The following is a 24,935-nucleotide window of genomic DNA, read 5'->3' as shown; positions in this document are numbered from 1 at the left end:
AAGGCAAGGCGTTTTGAGGGGTGCTAAATATTCAGAGGACTTTTCTAAAGATAAAGGAGGGAAGGGCTCAGTAGCACCAATTGGGGGTAACACGAAATTATTCTTTTTGGTGTATGTAAAAAAATTGATTAAGTAGCATCGTGACACAATTTCCGCCTTTTTATAAACTTTGGATTTTTTTTTATTATTTTTATTAGCTTTCGATTTGAAAGGAGATTGAATGTTCTAGAGTTCAGAAGATTTCAGAAAACTTTTCCAAAAATGTACATTATAAATTTTCATTTCATTCGCAATTATTACAAGAAACGTAACAATTATTAATATTATAGAACGAAGGAAAACACAGAAAAAGAAAGAAGAGGCAAGAAAATATCAAACCGGTTTTCCCCAAGACAAAAAAAGGGAGAAAACCTATTGTGTTACAAAATTTGCAGAACTTGTATAAAACCTTCGAATTTTTACAATTTGTATAGATCATATTTTCAACTGCAACTTTTGTTTCCTATGCAAGATAAATATGTTCTGTTCAGAGCGTTTGTTTCATTTTTTTTTTTTTTTTTTTTTTTTTTTTTTTTTTTTTTTTTTTTTTTTTTTTTTTTTTTTTTTCATTTAGTACTTGATTTACTCATAAATTTGTGCATACACAAGAATGATAATAAAGGTATCTTTAATACAAGATCTAGTTTAAATACAAGATAAGAGAGAAATGCGGTCAATCAGGAATAAGGTAAGTACAGACTATCTTGCATACTAGGTGATGAGTTTGAATTTGGTCTTAAAAATAAGATTTGGTTTAACAAAAAGCACTTTTTTTCTTTTTTTTAGCTATGGAGTTGCAAATTATGAATTTAAGAGTGACTAAGTTCATACTAAATTAAAATCCAGCAGATTCTTAATGTTTACTAGAGACTTAAAATCTAGATACTTAACATTTACATTCCTGTATAAGTTTTTGCTAAGTCATTTTTCTGCAGTAAATCATATGATTAAAATGTTCCAAAGCAGGACTATAATGCTGTTACCATTCGATAGCTGAAATTCAGCTTTATCCATCGAACATATTACAGTTTTGACATTTACTTTGCATTTTTTTTAGACACAAAAATACGTTGAAAAAACACGGAAGATCCACAAAAATAGTAAAATAATCCCGTTCTCAGGTGTCTCGGAGAGGGGCAGCTTTTTTGTTTTTATTACTGCCATTTACCCAGTGTGGTCTAACAAGAGAGGTTTTGATGTTTCTATATAAATGTCATGTAACAAGGTCAGAACTAATGTAAATGAGCTGTTAACCAAATATACCGAGATTTTCTTCTTTTTTTGTCTAAAAAAAAAATCTGGGTATAAATGGTTCACAATTTATTTAATCACTTCTTATCAAGGGCGTATCTAGGATTTTGCTGGGGGGATAGGGTATAAAAACCTTTAAAATGCACCACAAATTTGTTTACATTCATTTTCGTTACATTTTTACGAGTCAGGCAAACATATCGGGAGGGGGTTCAACTCGTTCCACAAAACAACCCCACCCCCTACCGAGGGTACCGCCTTGGATCTAAGTAATACAATAGCCCTGGCTTAGAGAGTGGGTTGATCTGAATCTAATAATCGTAATGATATAATTATCGTCTTTAATGTGCATACTAGAGCTAAAGGTATATTTCATCACATACACAGCGAACATAAACCTAAAATTCAAAAATTGATCTTCGTAAAATGAGACTAAAAGTTTTATTCCCAAGTAATATATAAATCTCAGATGACAGGTGAAGTGGAAAACGCATGGTTCTGCTGCTAGATAAAGTAGAAGAGGAAAAGGTAGTATTTCTAATAATATAACTCACTTCTTAATAAAGCCAATTTCTTCGCATTTCGTTTTAGCAGACGTTCCTGCAATGAACAAAGCTTCTGGGCGGTAGAATATATCAACAAGGACTGAAAGTTCTGCTTCAATAAGCGGCGCGAGTCGAACTTGTAATTCATCAACAATGCTTGTAAGACTGTCAATTATTGTCCGCTCTTGTTTTACTATCTAAAATAAAAAAAAAGGTACAATCAGCGACAAGTTAACACCCCACCTCTAGTTAGCAACTTATCCTAGTCAATATCGTTTTTAGCCTCTAACCTAAAGTAAAATTGTCTTACGAACAAAAGATGTACCAATTCCCTGTATGTCATCCTTCACCCCTGAAGAAAATGCTCTTTTGTTTTAGAGAATTTTTACAGCTTTTTACAGCATAGAACTTTTTTTTTTAAATTCATATAAAGAATTTTTACAGCTATGCAAATTTTGGCTAAATAAGTCTCGTTAAGAAACCAATTTGATGAGGCGCTTTTTTTTTTTTTTTTTTTTTATAGTACTACTAGTGACAACTAAATTTTTATCCGAGTTGAAACCTATAGTGTATTAACCTTTATACGATTCTGGTTTACAAGTCGTTCCTTGCGATAGAGGATAAACCCATAATGAATAAAATTGACCCCTGGTCTGTGGTTTAAGAGGGTTCACAGGCCTTCTTTGTGCCTTTGATCAGTCATAGCGAAAATTTTTGGATCATTCTCCTTCGACCACGGGGAAACATGCCTAGGTTTTTGTTAAAAATCTGGTAAAAGGTCCTGGAGGGACCATGGAACCATTTTGTGCCTCAAATTATATAGGTTAAAATAATTACACGTTTTCAATCGAAAAACAGAAAAACATTATCGACTAAAAAGTTGGTAATTGGAAAATGGGACGCAAGATCCGGCCCATTGTGGTCCACCAATCAAATACATTTAAAATCACTGCATGAATCCGCTTTAGACAAGGTACAACATCCCTACAAAGGAGACACCCGAGTTTAACACAGCTGTGAGTGCTTTACCTCCACCACTATCTATTGAATCAAAACTTAACAAATAGCAACTGTTTTACAAGCATTTTACTGAATATGCCAATATCTGAATGCAACAACCAGCAAAATCAGCTGGCGACAAAACCCCTGATTATATTCCCCTGAAAATTTTCAGCAGTCGTAGCATTAGTGAAGTAATTAATCCCAATCAGACATTATTTTTAGATATGTCAAATAATTGTTGAGTTCGAAAAAGGACATTTGATAAAGAAGATATAGGGCAATATCCTCCCTCTCATGATAGCAAACCAACTGCCAAATGATCCGTATTTACTAATCAAAATGAAAGAAGTCCTTAAATAAAGAAATATACGAGTCCTACTTCAGCCCTTCGAACCTTTGTTTAGTATTGTTCTCTAGGTCCTCAACAATGCTGTCCACCAACGTGCAGGAGAAATTCACTATTATCTGTTAGACACAATTTTATGCGTACTAGCCATTTCTTTTGAGACGATGGATGAAAAAGCTTCTGCAATTTCGATTTTTTTTTTTCTTACGTTTATTTTGCCCTTACAAGAGCCGGTCATTATTTTCGACTCTATTTTTTTTTCAAAATATCCTTTAAGGCTGTAAAGAAGACCTAAAAAGTTTAAGATATATATATATATATATATATATATATATATATATATATATATATATATATATATATATATATATATATATATATATATATATATATATATATATATATATATATATATATATATATATATATATATATTTATATATATATATATATATATATATATATATATATATATATATATATATATATAATATATATATAAATATATATATATATATATATATATATAAATATATATAATATATATATAAATATATATATATATATATATATATATATATATATATATATATATATATATATATATATATATATATATATATATATATATATATATATATATATATATATATATATATATATATATATATAAGAAAAAATTTCTTGAATGGTTTTTAAGGTAAAAACAGTGACAAAATCCATCAAGAAATTTTTCAAAATCCCTCCTGCCTACAACTTTATTACGCGTGTCTCATGCAAATGCGTATGTTAAGTGTATTCTATAGACATCAAGCACGGAAAGTTTCGTTTCAATGAGCAGCAGAAGCTGAATTTGCGATCCAACAACATTACTTCGATTATTAAACTTTAAATTATGGTATGCTCATAGCATCAAACTGCAGAACACGGAGTGGACACGTCAAATTATCCTACTTGACATCAATTTCTATCGTAGGGAGAGATCGATATTAGCTTCAATTGTGTAAATTATTTGATGCTGCGATAATCATGGAGTTTTTTCGACAAATTTAGTTCTCTAATATTGCTTAGAAAGAATCTTATAATGCTTGGAGTGACAAGCACATATACGGAAAAAGACGAAAACCAAACAAAAAAGAACACAAAAGAGAAACAAAACGAACAAACACGAAAGAGAAAGAGAAAAAAGAACTGTCCTCTAAGTGAGACCTCTCAACCTACCCAATTAGGACACATATTGTTATATTAGTAATTTCAGATAATCTTTAAATGAGATATCGCTATTCTATTCAGGAATTCGGTCATTTGACATTTAAAAATCAAGTTTTCGTCTAAAATTGAGATAAATCTTGTACATTTATAATAGAGAAAATAGGGATTTCAATCAATTTATTTACTTACCGGGCTATCTTCTCTTGCTGTAAGGGGATCCCTTAACCACTTTGCAGTTTTGAAACCCCCAATGGTTTTTGAGACCACGGTTGCTAGTTGGTGCTCCAAATCCTGAGGAATAGATATACTGACTTGTTTACCCGTATCACACATCACTCGAAGGCAGTTTTCGACGTTACTTCTCTTATTGGAACTCAGCCAGGAACACTGACAGAGTGTGTAAACTGCTTGGAGTAACTGAACGAATACAGGCTGACGACTCTGCAAAAACATTTATAACTTCATGAGAACAATGTAGTTACAAAAATGGTTTAGATTATAAAAAAGTTTTGTGTTATGAATCTCTAAATTCTTCAATCAAAAGTCACACATTTTATTTGTCCTTTTACTTCACATCTTGTTTAACAGATATTGAATAAGAATTAATTAACATTTGTGATTATACCGGTATATAACAGCTTTACAGTTATTTAACTGCTGAAAGCAGTTTCGCCGAAAGTAAAAGTTTTTGTCCATATATTTGAACTGCCTGAATTTTGTGCAGTCTTTGCCGAATCACATATTGTTTAAGGTGGTTTTGCCGAATCGCTTTTGCATTGTCCGTTTTGTCGAAAGTTGCCGATTTGTTGAACGCGACCTTGAAGAAGAAAAAGACGATCTTTCTTATCTTGATGAGCAAGGGATTATAAAGCCCGCATTGAAGTTTCCCAGCCATTAAATCTCATTACTGTCGTTCCCAAAGTTACAAAAGTTCATTGACCCTTCACTCAATATAAGAAAAATGCATTTATTGTAGAGAATTAATTGTGCAGAAGATGGTAAGCTGCCTCTAAAGGTGCATCTATACAGAAAAGTATCCAACTGTGATCTTGCATTTCCTATTCCTAAAACTGATTATGTCTGTGAAGAAAAAAGGTGGTAGAAAAAAAACAAGAGCTAAGAGCTCATATGGCACTTGTGACGAGGCGAGAAGAGCTAAGAGCCAAGAGACCATATGGTATGAGCTCTAACAAAATTCTATGAATCAATAGATTGATTTAAAAAGGAAAATAAGAGGCTTAATGCCAGTCAGGATTTAAAATAAGAGCTCTGAGTCACGATGTCCTTCTAAATATCAAAATTCATTAAGATCCGATCACCCACTCGTAAGTTATAAATACCTAATTTTTTCTAATTTTTTTCTCCCTTTAGCCCCCCAGATGGTCGAATCTGGGAAAACGACTTTATCAAGTCAAATTGTGCAGCTCCCTGACACGCCTACCAATTTTCATCGTCCTAGCATGCCTAGAAGCACCAAACTCGCCAAATCACTGAACCCCTCCCCCCAACTCCCCCAAAGAGAGCGAATCCAGTACGATTCTGTCAATCACGTATCAAGGACATTTGTTTATTCTATCCACCAAGCTTCATCCCGATTCCTCCACTCCAATTGTTTTTCCAAGATTTTCCCCTCCAACTCCCCCCAATGTCAAAAGATCTGGTCGGGATTTGAAATAAGAGCTCTGAGACATGAATTCCTTCTAAAAATGAAATTTCATTAAGATCCGATCATCTATTCGTAAGATAAAAATACCCCAATTTTCACGTTTTCCAAAAATTCAGGTTTCCCCCTCCAACTCCCCCCAATGTCACAGGATATGGTCGGAATTGAAAATTAGAACTTTAAAGCACAAGATCCTTCTAAATATCAAATTTCATTAAGATCTGGTCACCCTTTCGTAAGTTACAAATACCTCAATTTTCAAAATTACCCCCCCCCCAATTCCACCAAAGAGAGCAGATCCGGTCCGGTTATGTCACTCGCGTATCTTAGACAGGTTGCTATTCTTCCCATCCAGTTTCATCCTGATCTCACCGCTTTAAGTATTTTCTAAGATTTCCGGTCCCCCCAACTGCCCCCCCCCCCCAATTACACTTGATCCGGTTTTAAAATAAGAGATCTGAGTTACGAGGTCCTTCTAAATATGAAGTTTCATGAAGATCCGATCACTCCTTCGTAAGTTAAAAATACGTCATTTTTTCTTATTTTTCAATTAACTCCCCCCCCCCCAATAGAGCGGATCCGTTCGAATTATGTAAATCACGTATGTAAGACTTCTGATTATTTTCCCCACCAAGTTTCATCCTGATCCCTCCAATCTAAGCGTTTTCCATGATTTTAGGGTCCCCCATCCCAAACTTCCCCCAATGTCACCAGATCCGGTCAGGATTTAAAATAATTGCTTTGAGACACGATATCCTTCTAAATATCAAATTTTATTGAGATCCGATCACCCGTTCGTAAGTTAAAAATACCTCATTTCTTCTAATTTTTCAGAATTAACCCCTCCCCCAACTACCCCAAAGAGAGCGGATCCGTTCCGTTTATGTCAATCATGTATCAAGGACTTGTGCTTATTTTTCCCACCAAGTTTCATCCCGATCCCTCCACTCTAAGTGTTTTCCAAGTTTTAGGTTTTTCCCTCCCAACTCCTCCCCCCAATGTCACCAGATCCGGTCAGGTTTAAAATAAGAGCTCTGAGCCGGGATATCCTTCTAAATATCAAATTTCATTGAGATCCGATCACTCGTTCGTAAGTTAAAAATACCTCTTTTTTCTAATTTTTCAGAAATAACCCCCCCCCAACTACCCCAAAGAGAGCGGATCCGTTCCGTTTATGTCATTCACGTATCTAGGACTTGTGTATATTTTTCCCACCAAGCTTCATCCCGATCCCTCCACTCTAAGTGTTTTCCAAGTTTTAGGTTTCCGCCTCCCAACCCCCCCCCCCAATGTCACCAGATCTGGTCAAGTTTTAAAATAAGAGCTCTAAGACACGATATCCTTCTAAACATTAAATTTCATTGAGATCCAATGACCCGTTCGTAAGTTAAAAATACCTCATTTTTCCTAATTTTTCAGAATTACCCCCCCCCCAACTACCCCAAAGAGAGCGGATCCGTTCCGATTATGTCAATCATGTATCTGGGACTTGTGCTTATTTTTCCCATCAAGTTTCATCCCGATCCCTCCACTCTAAGTGTTTTTCAAGATTTTAGGTTTCCCCCTCCAAACTCCCCCCAATGGCATCAGATCCGGTCGGGATTTAAAATAAGAGCTCTGAGACACAATATCATTCCAAACATCAAATTTCATTAAGATCCCATCACCCGCTCATAAGTTAAAAATACTTCATTTTTTCTATTTTTTACGAATTAACCGGCCCCCCACTCACCCCCTCCCCCAGATGGTCAAATTGGGAAAACGACTATTTCTAATTTAAGCTGGTCATGTCCCTGATAAGCCTGCCAAATTTCATCGTCCTAGCTTACCTGAAAGTGCCTAAAGTAGCAAAACCGGGACCGACAGACCGACAGAATTGGCGATTGCTATATGTCACTTGGTTAATACCAAGTGCCATAAAAACGGTACCGAATTACCTGAAAAGGTCAAAACCTCTTATGCAAAACCTCTGAAAGGAAAACTAGAAAGCAAAGAAGAAAGAGATAAAGACAGGGTTTCGGATGATCTTGTATTGTGTTTTGCTAAAAGGGGATGTTTCGTCCTTTTTTTTACAGAAGGGAGATCACAAGCTTTAATTTAGCTGCTATTCTTAGCTTTCGCAGACAGACAGCAGAGCTAATCAAGGAAGTTTACTGTTGTTTGTGGTAAGAATGTCTTGCTGGTAGAAGTGGAAATGTTACTTGGTCAGGTTCATGTTTGTCTCAAAATCGTAATTAAATAATGAACTACATGATGCAAGACATCCCCAGGAAGCATTCAAACGTCCAATGCAGGAGGTCTATGATTTTCCCAGCGTCATTAAAGGGTCTTTGAAGCACAAGGAAGTCTTTTCGCTTCTAGACTTGACAGAAAAGCTTTTGATTGTTCAGCCCCGTGGCCCATTTGTGACTATTCAAATGACCAAGCAGAAACTTTTTGATTACGCCAAACTATCCATTTGCTTTAACTATAGCTTAGTACCATTTTTAAAGGTGAAGATGCTACAGTTTAAGCAAGGACTAAACAAAAGGGTGTTCTATAAAACTTCTTTTGCGGAAACTACTCCTTCTGTAGTGCTGATCGCATCAGAGGCTAGCCTAAAGAGGCCACTGTCCAATGTGTCAGCAGTGAGTGTTGTGGAAAGGTTGCTGCCTCTTGTACCTTTTAGCACAATAGTTGTGTTGCCAACAGCAAAAATAAAAGACATAAAATGGCTTTGCCGTTTCATTCCAGCAGCAGATGTGGCATAGGTGAAAAATCTTATTAGAAGTTGTAAGAGAGCTGAGGTACCTAGTACTTCATCTGAAATCACAGTTTGCCCCGAAGCAGCCTCTACCTCCAAAGTTTAAAGCTTGAATTACAAGGAGCTTCTTGCTAATTGACACCTCCCGCTGATCTTTTCCTACATTTAATTGTAAAACATCAAGTTAATTCGTCAAAATTTAAACTTGTCTGTCAAATGACATACGTTTTGCCGAAAGTCGCACTTCTAATTCACGCTGAGCCAAATCCGTTTCGCCATATCTTACTCATCTTCCTGAAATTTCAGGTGGTTTTGCCGAAGCTTTTATCCATTCCGTTTTATCTCAGGAGCAGCTCACATTAAACCAGTAAAAATAAGCACAACAATATATGCAATTTTTCTTCTTAGTTTTAAAACAAAACCAGCGCTCTAGCTAAAACTGATCCTGAGAAAAAGATACCACAATTTTCAAACTTGTTTTTCTCGGATTTTTGAAAAAACAGATTCGGCAAAACCGCTTTCAGCAGACGTGTTGCCTATGCTTATCTTCTTTGACCACAGCCAGGAGTATTGAGAAACGGTGTAAACTGCTTGCATCAGCTGAATGAATACAGGCTGAGGTAATAACATTCAACACATCATGAGAACTCACCATAAGAAACAAATAAAGTAACAACAAGCAAAGTTTAAAAGAAAATTAGAAGTTTTGTTGAAATAACTGTACACAAAAAAGCTATATTACTTCTGAAAATACCTATAATTGATAGCATTTCTATGGAAAAGTTTAATTAACATTTTAAAACTCTGTTACAATCACACCAATAAATAACTGTTATTTTAAAAGACTCCAATGAAGATGACGATGCGAAAAGAAAAGGAAACGAACATTTACATTTGTGCGTCATTTCTTCTTAAAAACGTAAATACATTTTCTTTTTTGCGCGTGTGTGTATGTGTAAAAATAAACAAGCTATTCAACATTCCCAGAAGTGTCAGGTGTTAGAAAACCACCTTAGGGAGACGTAGTTTCCGCATTTCTTTAATCTGCTATATCCCCTACTTATATCCTAGCAAAAGCATGTTTTCAATGACTTATTTCTTGAGGTAACTAAATTAAGTTTAAATTACTTCTACAGAGGTGTCTTGGGAAACCTCTGCAAATTACAGAGGGAAATTACACGAAATGGGAAATTGCATGAAGGACTGAAATTTTTATATGATAGTTAATTATATGAATAGGTAATTTTTATTTATTATTAGACGAAATATCAGATTACACGCGTCCACATACATAAGATAAAAAACTGGGTCTTAAGACTAATAGCAATGATTTTCTTTCACACACTAGGGATAAAAAGCCAAAACCTTAAAATCCAATTGTTCTACTGCTACTAGTATGTATAAAGAGGTTCATTTAAGGTTATCCTTATTCGGAAATGATTATATTGCTTGTTATTATTGCTTAAGATAAGAAATTCATTTTGTATAATAGTAACAACTGTACAAGCAACAATAATATTACTTGCATAGTAATAACAATCGCAAATCATCAAGCGACTTAAATATAATAACAAAATAATGATATAACATAAAAACTACTTTCATGAGAGTTTTGATTGAACCATTGAATCAAAGTGACATTATTTTGGCCATGTAAGAAGTTAATAGTAATCCTAATTTTATTAAAAGAAATGAAAAAAAAAATAAGACTGAACCAAAATAAGAAACTCGCTTCCCATACTTTTCTTTCCTAGACCGTCGAGGACTGCTGAAATATACAAAAGCCCGTCTTTATCATTCAATAAAATAAATAAAATAAAAAGCGAAACTAGCACATTTCAAAGGAAAACTGGGCAACAACTGAAACGTCAGAAGCTCAATAGCGAAGCTAAAACTACTAAAATTTTAACTGAGTTCCTGTAGGTGCAAATATAAGAGAGAAGCCAATAAAAAAGCAAGACAAAAAATAATTGCTGTAAGCTAATCCAATCTTCAGTGTAACAATTAGCCAAAGTAATATATCTTTTATAAAAGACACCTAGAGCAGTTTCTTTGTTATATTATACTGTAAGATTTTACTGTTATGATAAATACGTTGAATTATCCTCGAACGGATTACTCATGATCCTCCAGGAAACCGAAGTATTAAAAAAAAGAAAATTTGTAGGCACAAGCACATCATTCACTAATATTCTGCAATTCTATGCGAATTCCGCTATTCTCTTCCAAATCCCAGTGTATTTTTCAAAATTTTGAGAAAATGGTAAAACAGTGATTTTTTCATTTCTGGAAATGGAGAAATAGATGAAGATAGAAAATTTCATAAATAAGCTTGACAAAATCCACTTTCTTCCCATCTTTGCAACCCATTCTATGCTGGACATGGATACTAGTTTTTGTCATTTTTGTTACGTCTGTACTAGGTTTTAGCCGTGGAAAACCGATGAAACCTATTTTATTTCCAGCTGATACTAGGTTGCATCTCAAAAAGTGTAAAAGATATAAAAACTTTAAACCATTGAATTCGCCGTTTTACGATTAGGGAAGGTCCATCCTTAACTCAAACTTAAGTTTTTGCGTGGATACTAAGTTTTGCTGATGACAGTTGAATTGCTTGCTGGGAAGGGCTGTTAATTCGGAAACCATCTTCAATGATTTTATTTTTTACGAATGAAATGGCACCACCTTGAAGTAGTTTTATTTCCCTTGATCTTGAGTTATTTCATCTTGCTGAAATGTTTATTTAAATTATTTTTTTTAAAGCATATTTTACCTTTACTTCTCTCTCATCATCTCTAGTTCTTCTTTATGTTTATTTGTTTGCACGTGTGAATATGTATTTATCTTGTGTGAATTAGGTCACCTCTTAATTATGCTTTATAGGGTGTTGCATTCTCGATTTCAACGCTAACTCTTATGTTCTTTGAAACTAGGGTGGGACGAAAATATCCTTTTCCGAATCCCGAGAGATGGTGTGGATCTCTAGGATGAGTCATAGATGATGCATCTGTCGATGAGCTCTCAGCAAAAAGCAACGGCTCTATCAACCTAGTCTTGACGAGATGCCGGCCAACATGTGAAAGAATGTCGTCTGGGATATTGAGAACCAGTCGGTTAAACCTTTTCCCGTGAATAGTATGGAAATAACAGAGAATCGTAATAAATTGAGTGCCGCTAAAGATCGTTGGCCTAACCCAGGCATGCTACAAAATCATGCCTGTATCCAAATCAACAGGGAAATCGCGCCTTAGTTTGAACGTTGCAGACAAAAGTCCGACCTAAAACCATCATAAACGGCCACCATCCCTCTTGAACTGTTCATAATTGTCGCAGACCTGATAACTCCTTTGCTTCAAGGACACTTTGTTATAAACCACTCCCAAGCTGAAGCGCGGAGCTCAGTCAAAATTCTGGATGAACACGGTAAAATCTGACCTAGAACCAATTCGTGGGTTCAGACGGCACGGCAACCGATGGAACCAATCTCGGGTTTGAAATCGTTGCCCCTTTGATCCTCGACCGCAACCAATGGCATCCAACCACCTACCACCTCCCAGCACCAAGAAAAGCTGCAAAGCTTGTATCCTGATCCAAATACAAAGTTTTTAATTTTATGGATTCTTTTAGGCAATGAATTAAACTAGATTTTTATAGAAGATAATTAGAATTCAATAGAACAGTGTAGAAGATGAGCATGCAGACCCAAATACCCTGATTATTATACATTTTCTCGGGAGGGGGGGGGGGGGGGGTAAACGATCCTTACAGATATTCTATAATCATTCCTCTAGTAGCCATGGGGGCTGATATAATGAAGAAGCATAAAAAACCAAATTGTGCGTCTCAAAACTATGTTTTTCATAATCTTTGCCTTGATGCTTCCCATGCACGCTATACACACACACACACACACACACACACACACACACACACACACACACACACACACACACACACACACACACACACACACACACACACACACACACACACACACACACACACACACACACACATACACATACACACACACAAAAAAAATCTTAAAAAAGGGAGATAAATATAAAAGCATATTACAAATAATTACACTGGTCAATTGGGCATACAGGCCATTGCGCTTCATTAAAACATAAATATGAATCTGAACTCTATGATTTTTGATAATCTCAGCCTCGAGGCTTTTCATGTATATTATACACAATGAGCCTTAAAAAAAAGGAAAGACATAAAAAAGCAAATTACAAATAACAGGGCTGCGGATATGTCACAACATGGCTTGCTTTTATTCTTGCACGCATTTCTTAACTTACTTCATGCCAAAATTCATTTGAACAGGAACTAGTTATCCTCCTCGGCAAAATACCATATTGACCTAAGAAATGCTGGGCAAAGAAAACAAAATTATGACCACTTTTAATTGTCATTTAAAGACTTAGGATATTATAACATGGATTTGGTAAGGATTTAATAACTGAGTTGTCAATAACTGTTCTTGGTTCTTTATTTTCTCAATTTTGATTTGCTGATTCCAAAAGCCTTAGAATGCAATAGACACAGAATGACATTGTTTTATAAACATTTCATGTGTCTTTTCTTTAAGGACAGAATACATTTTATAAATAGGCCTTAGAAGAGAAAACAATCTTAGGGCTAATGTACACAATCATCTACATTTTTTTTTTCTCATTTACTATTAGCCATAGTTCCAACCGTTTAGCAAATTATGAATATTTTCACCACAGTAAGCTTAAACCTCCAGCCTTAGCCCAGTCCTACCCATTGAGCTGATTCTGAGCATATTTCTCTTGGGAAACATAAATCCTCTGAGATTTAGCCAAATAATACCCATTTATCTAGTTATGATTGTTTCACCCACAGGAGGCCTAAATCCTCTCATATTACGCTGACCCCACCAATTTAGTCAACTATGAAGGTCTTGCCCAGGGGAAGGCTAAAACCCCCTGGATTTAGCTGACTCCAACACATTTACCTAATTATAAATGTCTCACTCACAAATTGCCTAAATATTCTCGGGTTTAGCCAAACACTACCCATTCAGCTAATTACAAGCATTTTGCCAATGGGAAGCCTTAATCCACTCAGGGTTAGCCAAATCTTACCAAGTTTTCCAACTGCGAATTTAACCAATTAAGAACATTTTGCTTGCAGGAAGCCTAAATCCTCTCGGTTTTTAGCAAAATCCTACTCATTTAGCCAATTATGAACATTTTACCAACGGGAAGCCTAAATCCTTTCGAACTTAGCCAAATCCTACCCATTTATCTAATTCTTTACGTTTTTCCTATAAGAAGGCTAAATCTACCAGGAGTTAGCCAGGATCTGACTCAAAGTGAGAGTCTCGCAATATATGATCATTGGCTGACTCAAAAACTTTGGTTGCAACACTTTTAGTTGTTGTTTTTTGTTTTGTTTTTTCAGTTCTACTCCTGCAGATGATAAGGGCTGACCAATGTGAAAAGAATCACGTCGGCTATTTACTTTTAAACACACAACAAAGGTAAGGATGTAGTAGCATCCTTTAGCTGAAATGATAGGATGCGCAACGGAAATAACATTTTTTGATACCCTCCTTATTGACTTGCGTAATTAAAAAAGACAAGAAAAATGGCTAATCTTTTTTATGTGAGTAATTCAGCTGCATCTATTCAATCAAACCCATTTGAAACCTAATTTGTTCTTTTGTCAACGGGTTTCACTATAGCTAGGAGCTGTATTGAAAAAAAAAATTGTTCCCTGTTTGAGAGGAAAAAAAACTAAACAAGAAAGATCAGACAACTAAGTTCAACAAGAAATCGATTATGTGCTTCATGTAAGCGTGTTTGTGATTAGTATTTTTCGGCCTTCTTTACTGGCAATTTTTTCAATTTGCTTCATTGTTCAAGTTTTTCTTTAGTTAAAGAATTTAATGTACTCCTAAGAAACAGCAGGTTGCATTTCGAACGCAAAGATTTACGTTCAGATATAAAGGCTTTTATTAAGTAAAAAAAAAAAGGTTTGAAAATTTTAGTTGGTGACACTTAAATTTATTTATTTAATTTTGCAAGTATTTTTAGGAATTTTATAATGGTGTGATCCATGTGGTTCAGATTTTTTATCAATCTTAATTTTTGGCATGTTTCTAAGAGGTCATGGCCCCCTTTTCCTCGCCATCATCAGTGTTACATAATTTTTGTTGTTAATTCTTGCAACTGAATTTTTTTTATATATTAAACCTCGAGATACAATCTTTGTTAACTAAAAATCAAGTTCAATCCAATTTTCACATCGATATATAAAAATTATAATTTTGTAATTATTGATGTGATGAAGAAATGAGAAAGAAACGGGAACACGAGAAAGAACAATGTAATGCTCTTCTCTTTTAGGGTGGATTAGAGCTGTATTAGAGCTGTCAAACTCTAATCCTTTGAGGTACCAAGGAAATCAAATGAAAAACATTTTTTGCCCCCCTGGACCCATCTTAGGTCTATCCATACCCAAAAACCGCAATTTTCAAAGATTTTTTTTGGTTGTTTGAAAATTACAAATTTTTGGTAGAGCGCCATATTTTCATCGGTGTTGCCACGTTCAACCATGAAAACAAATAATGAAAACCAATGGGTTAAATTTGACAACGGTTTCCATCCGTAAGTTAAAAACATTTTTTTGCTAGTAGAAAAGCATAGCCGGCTCAGCGTTCCATAGCTTATTTGTATTATTCCCGATTAGCAGAAAGCTGCCAGACCGTTATTCGCGAGAAGGCAAAAATTGGCCAATCTTGGAAAACGAATCCACGTTGATAGTGGAGGGTGTACCTGGCTAGCGGTTTTTAGCACTAAATTCAAATTATAACGCTCATAAATATAACAAAACTTTCCATTTTGACTTTCTTTGTCATGTTATTATAAATTACTTCAAGAAATTGATAGGCTCTCAAAAAAACTTGCGAGATAATAACTAAGATCAATAATAAAACTGGTTAATTCATAGAAAATGATTGCAACAATGGAAGCGTGGTCAGTTTTTAAACCATTTGTATTTTATTTCGTTATTCTCAACTAGTCGACATAGTTTTCACTAGACCGTCTTATAAGCCAGCTTCGCTTTCCGTTGGTTTTTCATGACTGACACTTTTTCCCGCTAAGACAAGTTTTGTTGCGAAAATCTCCCTTAAACATATACTATCAGTCGATTCCCGAATACGACTAAACCTCAAAGGAAAACTTCTTCTGCTGTTAGTTGCCATGCATTTTTAGCTTATTTTTTACTTATATTTCACCTATGTTTCTATTTTTTAAATTTGCCAACCCGATACTACCAAAAACTGCATATGGAGATACAACAAAAATTGAGATGTCCATTGGTATTTTTTTTTTAAGATAATTATGGCTATATTTGATTCTAGTGAACCAATCTGAACCGTCCTGAACCAATCTGAACCGTCCTTGGTACTTAGAGAAATATCTTGCAAAATTTGAAGGGGTACCCATCACTAGCGTTTTCATCTCCAATTATTGCATTTTCCAATACGAATCGCAGGAGAAGAAATAACGTAGAATTTCAAAATCACAACAAAAAAGGTAACTTTAATAACATACTTTTTTTTAGTAATCATATTTGAACAGTTTAAATATTTCAAGACGATACGTTTTGTTTAATTTAACAACAGTTTCAACAATTTAATAAATTATCAGAGATTTCAAACATGGAAAAATTATAGTACTTAAATATATAGTAATTAAACTGTTTGAAATCCTATCTCTTTTGTTGCATAAAAAAAATTCATATACTTATTCAAGAATTTAGGCTAATGTTTTTACAATATCACAGCGGAAAACCTTTGTATTTTGTTATAAGACTTATGGATATTCATTACTTGAATATGTCTTGTCTCAATTAGTAAGTGTTGTTATTAATTTTCCAGGAATAATGATTAGTTATTTAATTTTTCCGATAATTCATTAGTTCATAATATATCGACAAAATTTATAAACTAATAATTACTTACAATAACTAATTAATTGGTTTTGTTAATAAATTTCTAAGAGCCTCCGTATTGGCAAACTGTCTCTGTCTGCCTTTATTGTGGGTAATAAGTAAAATATAAAATCTAACAAAGATTTTCTAATCACATCAGGCTTTCTAATTTAAAGTCTTTCAAGGCTGATTCGTCTCAGGTTTGTTATTGTAACTTTAATGATACCTGGAGTCTAATAAAACCTTCCTAACCATCTCAGACTTTCTAATCGAAAGACGTTCTAATCCAAATTATATCATGTTTCTTAATGCAGCTTTACTAACACCTGGAGTCTCAAAAAGCCTCTCTAATCTTCTCAGTCCATCTAATCAAGAGAGGACAAGTGTAGACTTCGCCGTCCCCTGCCACACCATCATTATTGTCAATATTACAATTTTTGCCGAAAACTATAACAATTTCAGCTTTTCTTGTCACCCCCCCCCCCGGCGTGTGCCCCGGGAGCTTGTCACCCTTAGCCCCTCCTCCTAGATCTGGCCCTGCCTAAAGCATCTCAGGTTTCTTAATTTAGCTTTACAGACATGTGGAGTCTAAAAAGAAAATTTTTCTAATTATCTTAGTCTTTGTAACCTATATCTCTCAGGCTTTTTAATGCATCTCTTGGCATTTGGAGTCTCATACCGTCTTTCAAATCATCTCACTTTATCTAATCTAAATTATCTCAGGTTTCTCAATGTAACTTTACTGACGCTTAGAGTCTAATAAAATCTCTCTAATCATCTCAGTATTTGTAATGCAAACCATCTCAGGGTTATCAATGCAGCTTTAGAAACACTTGGAGTCTAATAAAGTCTTTTTAAGTCAGCTCAGTTTTTCTAATCTTAAGTCCTTGTAATCTCGATCGTCTTAGGTTTCTCAATGTATCTTTATTGGCATTTGCAGTCTAATAAAGACATTTTAATAATCTCAGTTTTTTCACTCTAAAGACTTTCTAATCTAAAACATCTCAGTTTTCTTAATACAGCTATACTCACTCGCAGAGCCTAAAAAGCCTCTAATCATCTCAGTCTTCCTGTCTAACGTCTTTCTAATCTAAAAATCCCGAGTTCTCGATGTAGCTTTACTGACATTTGGAGTCTAATAAAGTTTTTTTTTTTAGTTAGTTCAGTCTTTCTAATATAAGTCTTTTTAATAATCTCAGTCTTACCAACTTAAAGATTTTCTAATCTAAAACATTTCAGTTTTCTTAATGCAGCTATACTCACTCGTGGAGGCTAAAAAAGTATCTCTTATCATCTCAGTCTTCCTATCTAACCTCTTTCTAATCTAAAACATCTTAGTTTTCTTAATGTAGCTATACTCACTATTGGAGTCTCTCTGATCATTTCAGTCTTTCTATATAACATCTTTCAATTCTAACAATCCCTTGATTCTCGATGTAGCTTTACTGACATTTGGAGTCTAATAAAGTCTTTTTAGTCAATTCAGTCTTTCTAATCTGTCTTTTTAATAATCTCAGTCTTTCCAATTTAAAGACTTTCTAATCTAAAACATCAGTTTGCTTAATGCAGCTATACTCACTCTCGGAGTCTAATAAAGTCTCTCTAAACATGTCAGTCTTTCTATCTAACGTCTTTCTAATTTAAACCATTCTAGGGTTCTCAATGCAACCTTACTGAAACTTGGAGTCTAATAAAGTCTTTTTAGTCAGTCCAGTCTTTCTAACCTGTGTTTTTAGTAATCTCAGTCTTTCCAATTCAAAGACTTTCTAATCTAAAACATCTCAGCTTTTTTAATACTGCTATACTCGCTCTTGAAGTCTAATAAAGTCTCTTAAATCATCTAGGTCTTTCTATCAAACGTCGTTCAAATCTAACAATCCCAGGTTCCCAATCTAGCTTTACTGACATTTGGAGTATAATAAAGTCTTTTTATTCAGTTCAGTCTTTCAAATCAAAGTCTTTTTAATAATCTCAGTCTTTCCAATTTAAAGACTGTCTAATCTATAACATCAGTTTGCTTAATGCAGCTATACTTACTCTCGGAGTCTAATAAAGTCTCTCTAATCATGTCAGTCTTTCTATCTAACGTCTTTCTAATTTAAACCATTCCAGGGTTCTCAATGCAGCATTACTGAAACTTGGAGTCTAATAAAGTCTTTTTAGTCAGTTCAGTCTTTCTAATCTAAAGTCTTTCCAATCTCAACCGTCTCAGGTTTCTCAATGTAATTTTACTGGCATTTGCATTCTAATAAAGTCTTCCTAATTATAATCTCAGTCTTTCTAATCTAAGGAATTTCGTCTCGGTTGTCTTAATGCAGCTGTACTCACTCTTAGAGTCTAATAAAATCTCTCTAATTATCTCAATCTTTCAAATCTAAATAATTTCAGGTTTCTCAATGTTAAATTACTGACAGAGAGCCTAACAAAGTCTTTGACTAAAACTAATAAACGATTTAAGACTTACCGTTGCTACAGTTTTTGTATCTGAAAACGGGCTTTTGAAGAAAGTAGCAATAACGTTCACCATGGTCGCAGTGACATAGTTTTCCAACGCCATATTTGCAGTTCCATGATCGTAATTTGGATCCGACAGTATTGTCAAGTCTAGAACAAAGCTTTTCACAAACAAATCCCAAATACGACAAGACGCGAAAATGTCTTTAACTTCAACTTCTGTATCAATATAACAGTGGTTCAGGAATGTAATGTAAACATCTTTCACCTTAAAATAAACAAAATTCATTATTAGTTTTTGGGGTTCGTCTGAAAGACTTTTTTTCCGCTTGTACTCTTTTTTCTCTCTATATATATATACTGCATTAACTAAAAAAAAGGAAATAATTTCAACAAACTATTGTCTAACTGAGCAATAATCACGATCAGATCAAAAATTCTAAAATTTCAAATAATTAATAAAATCAAAAGAAAATAAATTTGAATTAAAAATATGGCTGAACTAATATAATTAGTAATTAATTTATTATTAAACAAACAGAAAAAAATTTGACACGTCAACATATGTAAATATGGAACTATTACAACTACAAATTATTGAAAAGCATTCATTATTTATATGGCGGTATCAAATACATTATCTTATAAAACGCGAAAAAAATTAAAAATTCGAGTTTATACATAAAACATAAAAAAAAAATATTTAAAAAGTATGAATAAATGAATTTTAGTTTAATTGAAGTACTGTACTGAACGAAAAAAAAGAAGATAAAATCCGAAAAAAAAAACTTATCAGATAAATACACCAGAGCGATTAGTGCTATGAGTTGGAATATCATTGCTGCGGTTAATGTAGAAAATAAGATTAGTAACTGGTTTCAGATTAAATCAGGAGTTAAGCAGGGTCGCGTTCTATCCCTGTTTATATGGATCATTTTGATGAACTTTGTCCTAAGAAGGACAGCAAATTGAATGGGGGAACATAGAATCAACTTGGGCAGTAAAACTCTCCTTGACTTAGATTATAATAATGATTTAAGCATCCCAGATGAAAATTTTTTTCAATTTTAACGAGTTTTTAGAGGGGTTGCGAGTTCAGGGTGCAAGAATAAGTTTAAAATTAACACTAAGCAGCCTAAGTCGCTAAGACTATGTAGAAGCAAAGATGAAGAGGTGAAGTTGGTTAACGAGAAGATCGATCAACTGAACAACTTTCAATTACCAAGGTAGTATTGTTAGTATAGAGTATAGACGACGAGTGCAGTGAAGATGTTTGAAAGCAGAACAGGCAGAGGTACAGGGCGTTTTTCCAAAGTTGAAAAAAATAATTGGAAGAATAGGAAGATAAGTCTCCAAATGAAGATTAGAATATTGGAAACTGCAGTGATGATAGCGTTCTAATACAGTTCTGAAGCGTGGGCGCTCCGAAAGACGGAGGAGGAATTGCTAGATGTTTTCCAGCGAAATTGTCTACGGTTTGTTTTGGATATCCGTCGGACTGACCGTATTACAAACAGTAAGCTGTACGAAAAATGTGATTCGACTCTTTCTTCTAGAGTTAAAATGAGAGAAAGTTTACACGTTCTGTGCATGAAGGATAACGCATGGCCTAAGATCACCCTTGTTGGCAAACCATATAGGGCAAAACAAAAAACAAACCGTCCCAGAATAGGGTGGGAGCATGCCATAAGGAAAGATTTAAAGGAAATTGGAACTTTTTAGGAAGATGTAAAGAGGGGGGGGTTTTAATAGAATGGGATGGAGAAAGAGCGTGAGTAGCACTGTTGGCCTCCGGTGGTTTGGTGCTGCAGTGAGTTGTTAGTAGTAGTAGTTAATAAGCAGAAGTTTTATTCGAAATTTTTTTAATTATTTTATTTTTATTTCTTAATTTTTATTTTACTATTGTATCCTGTTTTCACTTCTTTACTTTTTATTTTAACTATTGCATCGAGTTTTTATTTGTTCTATATATTAAATTGGGTGTACTAAAGTTGATTGAGTTGAGCAATTCTTTTTGGACAAACCCAAGCAGGCTATCAGCTATTAAAATGTTGGATCTTGAATTTTTCGAATTTTATTTTAGTCCCAATTCAGTTACTTCTCTTATTTTTTTTATTCAGTTTCCGTTCGTGTGTAACTAGCAAAGCTTTGTTACAAATTAATGACAGTGTTATTTGTCATAATAATTGGTATAGTAGTGCTAATTGGTACACCAATCCTACAGCCCGTGTTTCTATTTCTCTTTTCCGGAATTCAGAGTGGGTAGAAAGTGGGCAAATTTTCGGCCGACTAGAAGAATATATCGGTAAAAGAAACCAAAAAGCGTTTTTGTATGATTTGATCTCCTATAAGCCCTGGGAGCCAAACACAGAATTGTTCTTGTCAGCTTTAATAAGCAGAATACACCATTGAGTTCAACTTTCGGCACACTCACAAGCATATTGGAGTGTCACTCTTTTTCTTTTATTTGAAAAACTTTCTTTTAAAATTTAATATGGAAGATATGCAATTTGAGCTATATGAGCCGGAACAATTTTTTCTCAATCAAAATGGAAATGAAATAACACTTTCTGGATTTCCTTAACCAAAATCTGCTTGTAATTACCAATAATTTGGATGCCATCTGCCAAAACCTAGCAACTGCATTTTTCAAATTTTTGAGAAAATAGCAAAATAGAGATCTTTTTTAAATTCTAGAACCGGCTAAATAGACGAAGATACGGAGTTTCGACAGTAGGTTTTCAAAAATCCGCTTTCTTCCTGTCCTCGTCGTTTCTTTTTCGGTTAATTCCAATAATGATTCCATTTCCAAAATAATTCCAATTATAGTTGTTGAAAATCTGGGCAAATCCAATTTTAAACCTGTAGATACTAGGGGTACTTCAAAAAGTATAGCAGATTAAAAATTATATGGATTAACGCAGTAAATAAGTAAATAATTGTGCAGTTACTGTAATTATAAAAAAGCGTAACTCTGGTACACGAAATGAATGGTAGACATTACCGACCAAGACTTTTATTTTTAATGTTTTAATCTAAATTAAAATTCTTACTACTAAAAGCACTCAATGATGCACTTAGAACAACAAAAAGTAAATTTTACGTCTAAAACTGTAAAAATAACTCATTATAATATAAGTATTTGTAGTATTTATGTTCTAAAAAAAATGCAATGAATGTGATTTATGTAATCTTTGATGAAAATGCTAAAACAGGCTTCCAAAAGAACCTACCTCTGGTAAACAAAATGGATCGCAGACAATAGCGACCAAATTCTCTAAAAATTCTCACTACTAAAAGTACCCAACGATACACTAAGAACAACAAAAAGTAAATTTTACGTATAAAACTGTAAAAATCACTCCTTATAATATAAGTCTTTGAAGTATTTATGTTCTTAAAGTATGCAAAGAGTGCGATTTATGTAATCTTTGATGAGAATACTAAAACAGGCTGTCAAAAGAACGTACCTCTGGTACACAAAATGGATTGCAGACAATATCGACCAAATCCTCTAGAGGCAGCATGCTTTGGGCTTTCAGTTCGGTAAATAAATTTTTACCGATTGTGCAATATCCAAGAAGTCGAATCAGCTCAATATGGTACCTAAAAGGTTAGTATGACAATTATGATAAATTCCATTCAAATTGATTAAATCGCTTCAGCATCAAATGAGGCGTCTCAGCTGAATGGTAAGCCCGCTAGACTTAAAATCCCTTTTCCGTGGGGACAGGAATCCTGGTGTCGCTGTTTATTTGGTTTGGAACGGGGGTTAGTGCCGTGACTCTGTAAGCTTGGCCAGGGTCGACCCAGCTTTAACTGAGTATATACAGAAATTTGGGGAAGGTAAATAGAAAGGGTGTGTAAAAGAAAGGACTGACTGGCCTCATATTTCCATTGCACTTCCTGGCTGAAAGATCATGAAAGAGGAAATCAGCACCACCAGTAGGGCTATCAGCCCAATGTGGTACTCTTTACCTTTTTTTTTTACCTTCGTCATCAGAATGACATAATCATACATCACTAATGAATAGTTTAGACACAAGAAGAAGAACTCTATGAAACTTGGTCTGTGATTTTACAGATTTGTTTTGATTGTTTTAAATTTGCATAGGAAATTCTGCATTTCCTAAGATCATTAAGAAAAATTTAATTCAAATTAATCAAAGCACCCGACCATCAAAATGATACCACCCAACTTCAAACGAGCAGTTCATAAGCAAATCAAAGAACTCCATTTATTTTTGCTTGGGATTTTAGGGATTTCATATTTTTTGGGACAAAGTTTTAACTTTGTTTAGAAAATCTCTTTGTTAATAACATTTATAAGATAAATCCCATCTAAATTGATTACACCAACCCACCATTAACATGAAAAGGAAAGACATAAAAAGCAAATTACAAATAACAGGCTTGCGGATATGTCACAACATGGCTTGCTTTTATTCTTGCACGCATGTCATAACTTACTTCATGCCAAAATTCACTTGAACAGGAACTAGTTATCCTCCTCGGCAAAATACCATATTGACCTAAGAAATGTTGGGCAGAGAAAACAAGATTATGACCACTTTTAATTGTCATTTAAAGACTTAGAATATTATAATATGGATTTGGTAAGGATTTAATTGCTGAGTTGTCTGGTTTGATTTGCTTTGCTTGATTTGCTGGTTCCCAAATCTGTAGAATGTAATAGACAGAATAACATTGTTTTAAGAACATTTCATGTGTCTTTTCTTTAAGGATTAAATTAAAAAAACAAGTTTTTTTAACTGAAAATAAGGAGCGACATTAAAACTTAAAAAGAACAGAAATTACTCCGTGCATGAAAGGGGCTGTTCCTTCCTCAACACTTCGCTCTTTACGCTAAAGTTTGACTCTTTCTCTCAATTCTACTTATATAAAACAGTAAATAATTTTAGCGTAAAGAGCGGGACGTTGAGGAAGGAGCAGCCCCTTTCATACACGGACTAATTTCTGTTCGTATTAAGTTTTAATTTCACTCCTTACTTTCAGTTAAAAAAAATTATTTTTTTAATTTAATTTCTGAACGTTTTTGAATTAATGCATGTTTGATTTTGGCTCTCCGCAAATGAATAATTAAAACGAAATTTGCGGATTTATTTTTTTTTTTTTTGCTAAATTGCTTTCTCATACTTTTGACCAGACGATTTTGAAAAGGGGTGGGAGGGAAGGCCTAGTTGTTCTCCAATTTTTTGGTTACTTAAAAAGGCAACTAGAATCTTAAATTTTTAACGAACGTTTTTATTACTAAAAATATACGTAACTTACAAATTAACTTACGCAACGAACTTCTATATTCGTATATTTTTATTATGTATATGAGGGGATTTTCCCCCTCGTTAATACCTCGCTCTTTAAACTAAAGCTTTAAATTTGTCCCAATTCTTTAACATTGACCCCTGAATCACAAAGGCTGTAGAATAAATAATTGAAATTATTAAAAATACTTTAGCGTAAAGAGCGAGGTATTTAGGAAGAGATGAACCCCCCATATCCGTAATAATCTCTGTTCGTTTTAAGTTTTAATGCTGGTCCTTACTTTCAGTGGAAAAAACTTTTCATATTTATTTTTCCATTGTTTTTTTTTTAATGATGCTAGAAAGTCCTGCGCCCCCTTCATGGAATTTCTCTTCTCCTATGACAAATTCCACCAAGGGAAGATCCTCCCACGTAGCCCTC

General features: G+C 34.1%; 1 protein-coding gene across 2 annotated transcripts in view; it reads right to left on the bottom strand.

Moving 5' to 3' along the window:
• Positions 1-24,935, bottom strand: part of LOC136027136 (inositol 1,4,5-trisphosphate receptor-like) — a 206,347-nt gene that overhangs the window by 64,907 nt on the left and 116,505 nt on the right. For both annotated transcript variants that reach the window (XM_065704102.1, XM_065704101.1), the window contains exons 23-26: positions 22,703-22,838; positions 19,243-19,500; positions 4,585-4,836; positions 1,845-2,032 (exon numbers count right to left, since the gene is read on the bottom strand). In XM_065704102.1, the coding sequence (XP_065560174.1) occupies positions 1,845-2,032; positions 4,585-4,836; positions 19,243-19,500; positions 22,703-22,838 (834 nt within the window). The remainder of the gene's footprint in view (positions 1-1,844; positions 2,033-4,584; positions 4,837-19,242; positions 19,501-22,702; positions 22,839-24,935) is intronic.

Source organism: Artemia franciscana, chromosome 5 (assembly GCF_032884065.1).
Source record: "Artemia franciscana chromosome 5, ASM3288406v1, whole genome shotgun sequence".
Lineage (NCBI taxonomy): Eukaryota > Metazoa > Arthropoda > Branchiopoda > Anostraca > Artemiidae > Artemia > Artemia franciscana.
Note: the sequence above shows the minus strand (reverse complement) of the source record. Positions and strands in the feature narration are given on the sequence as shown.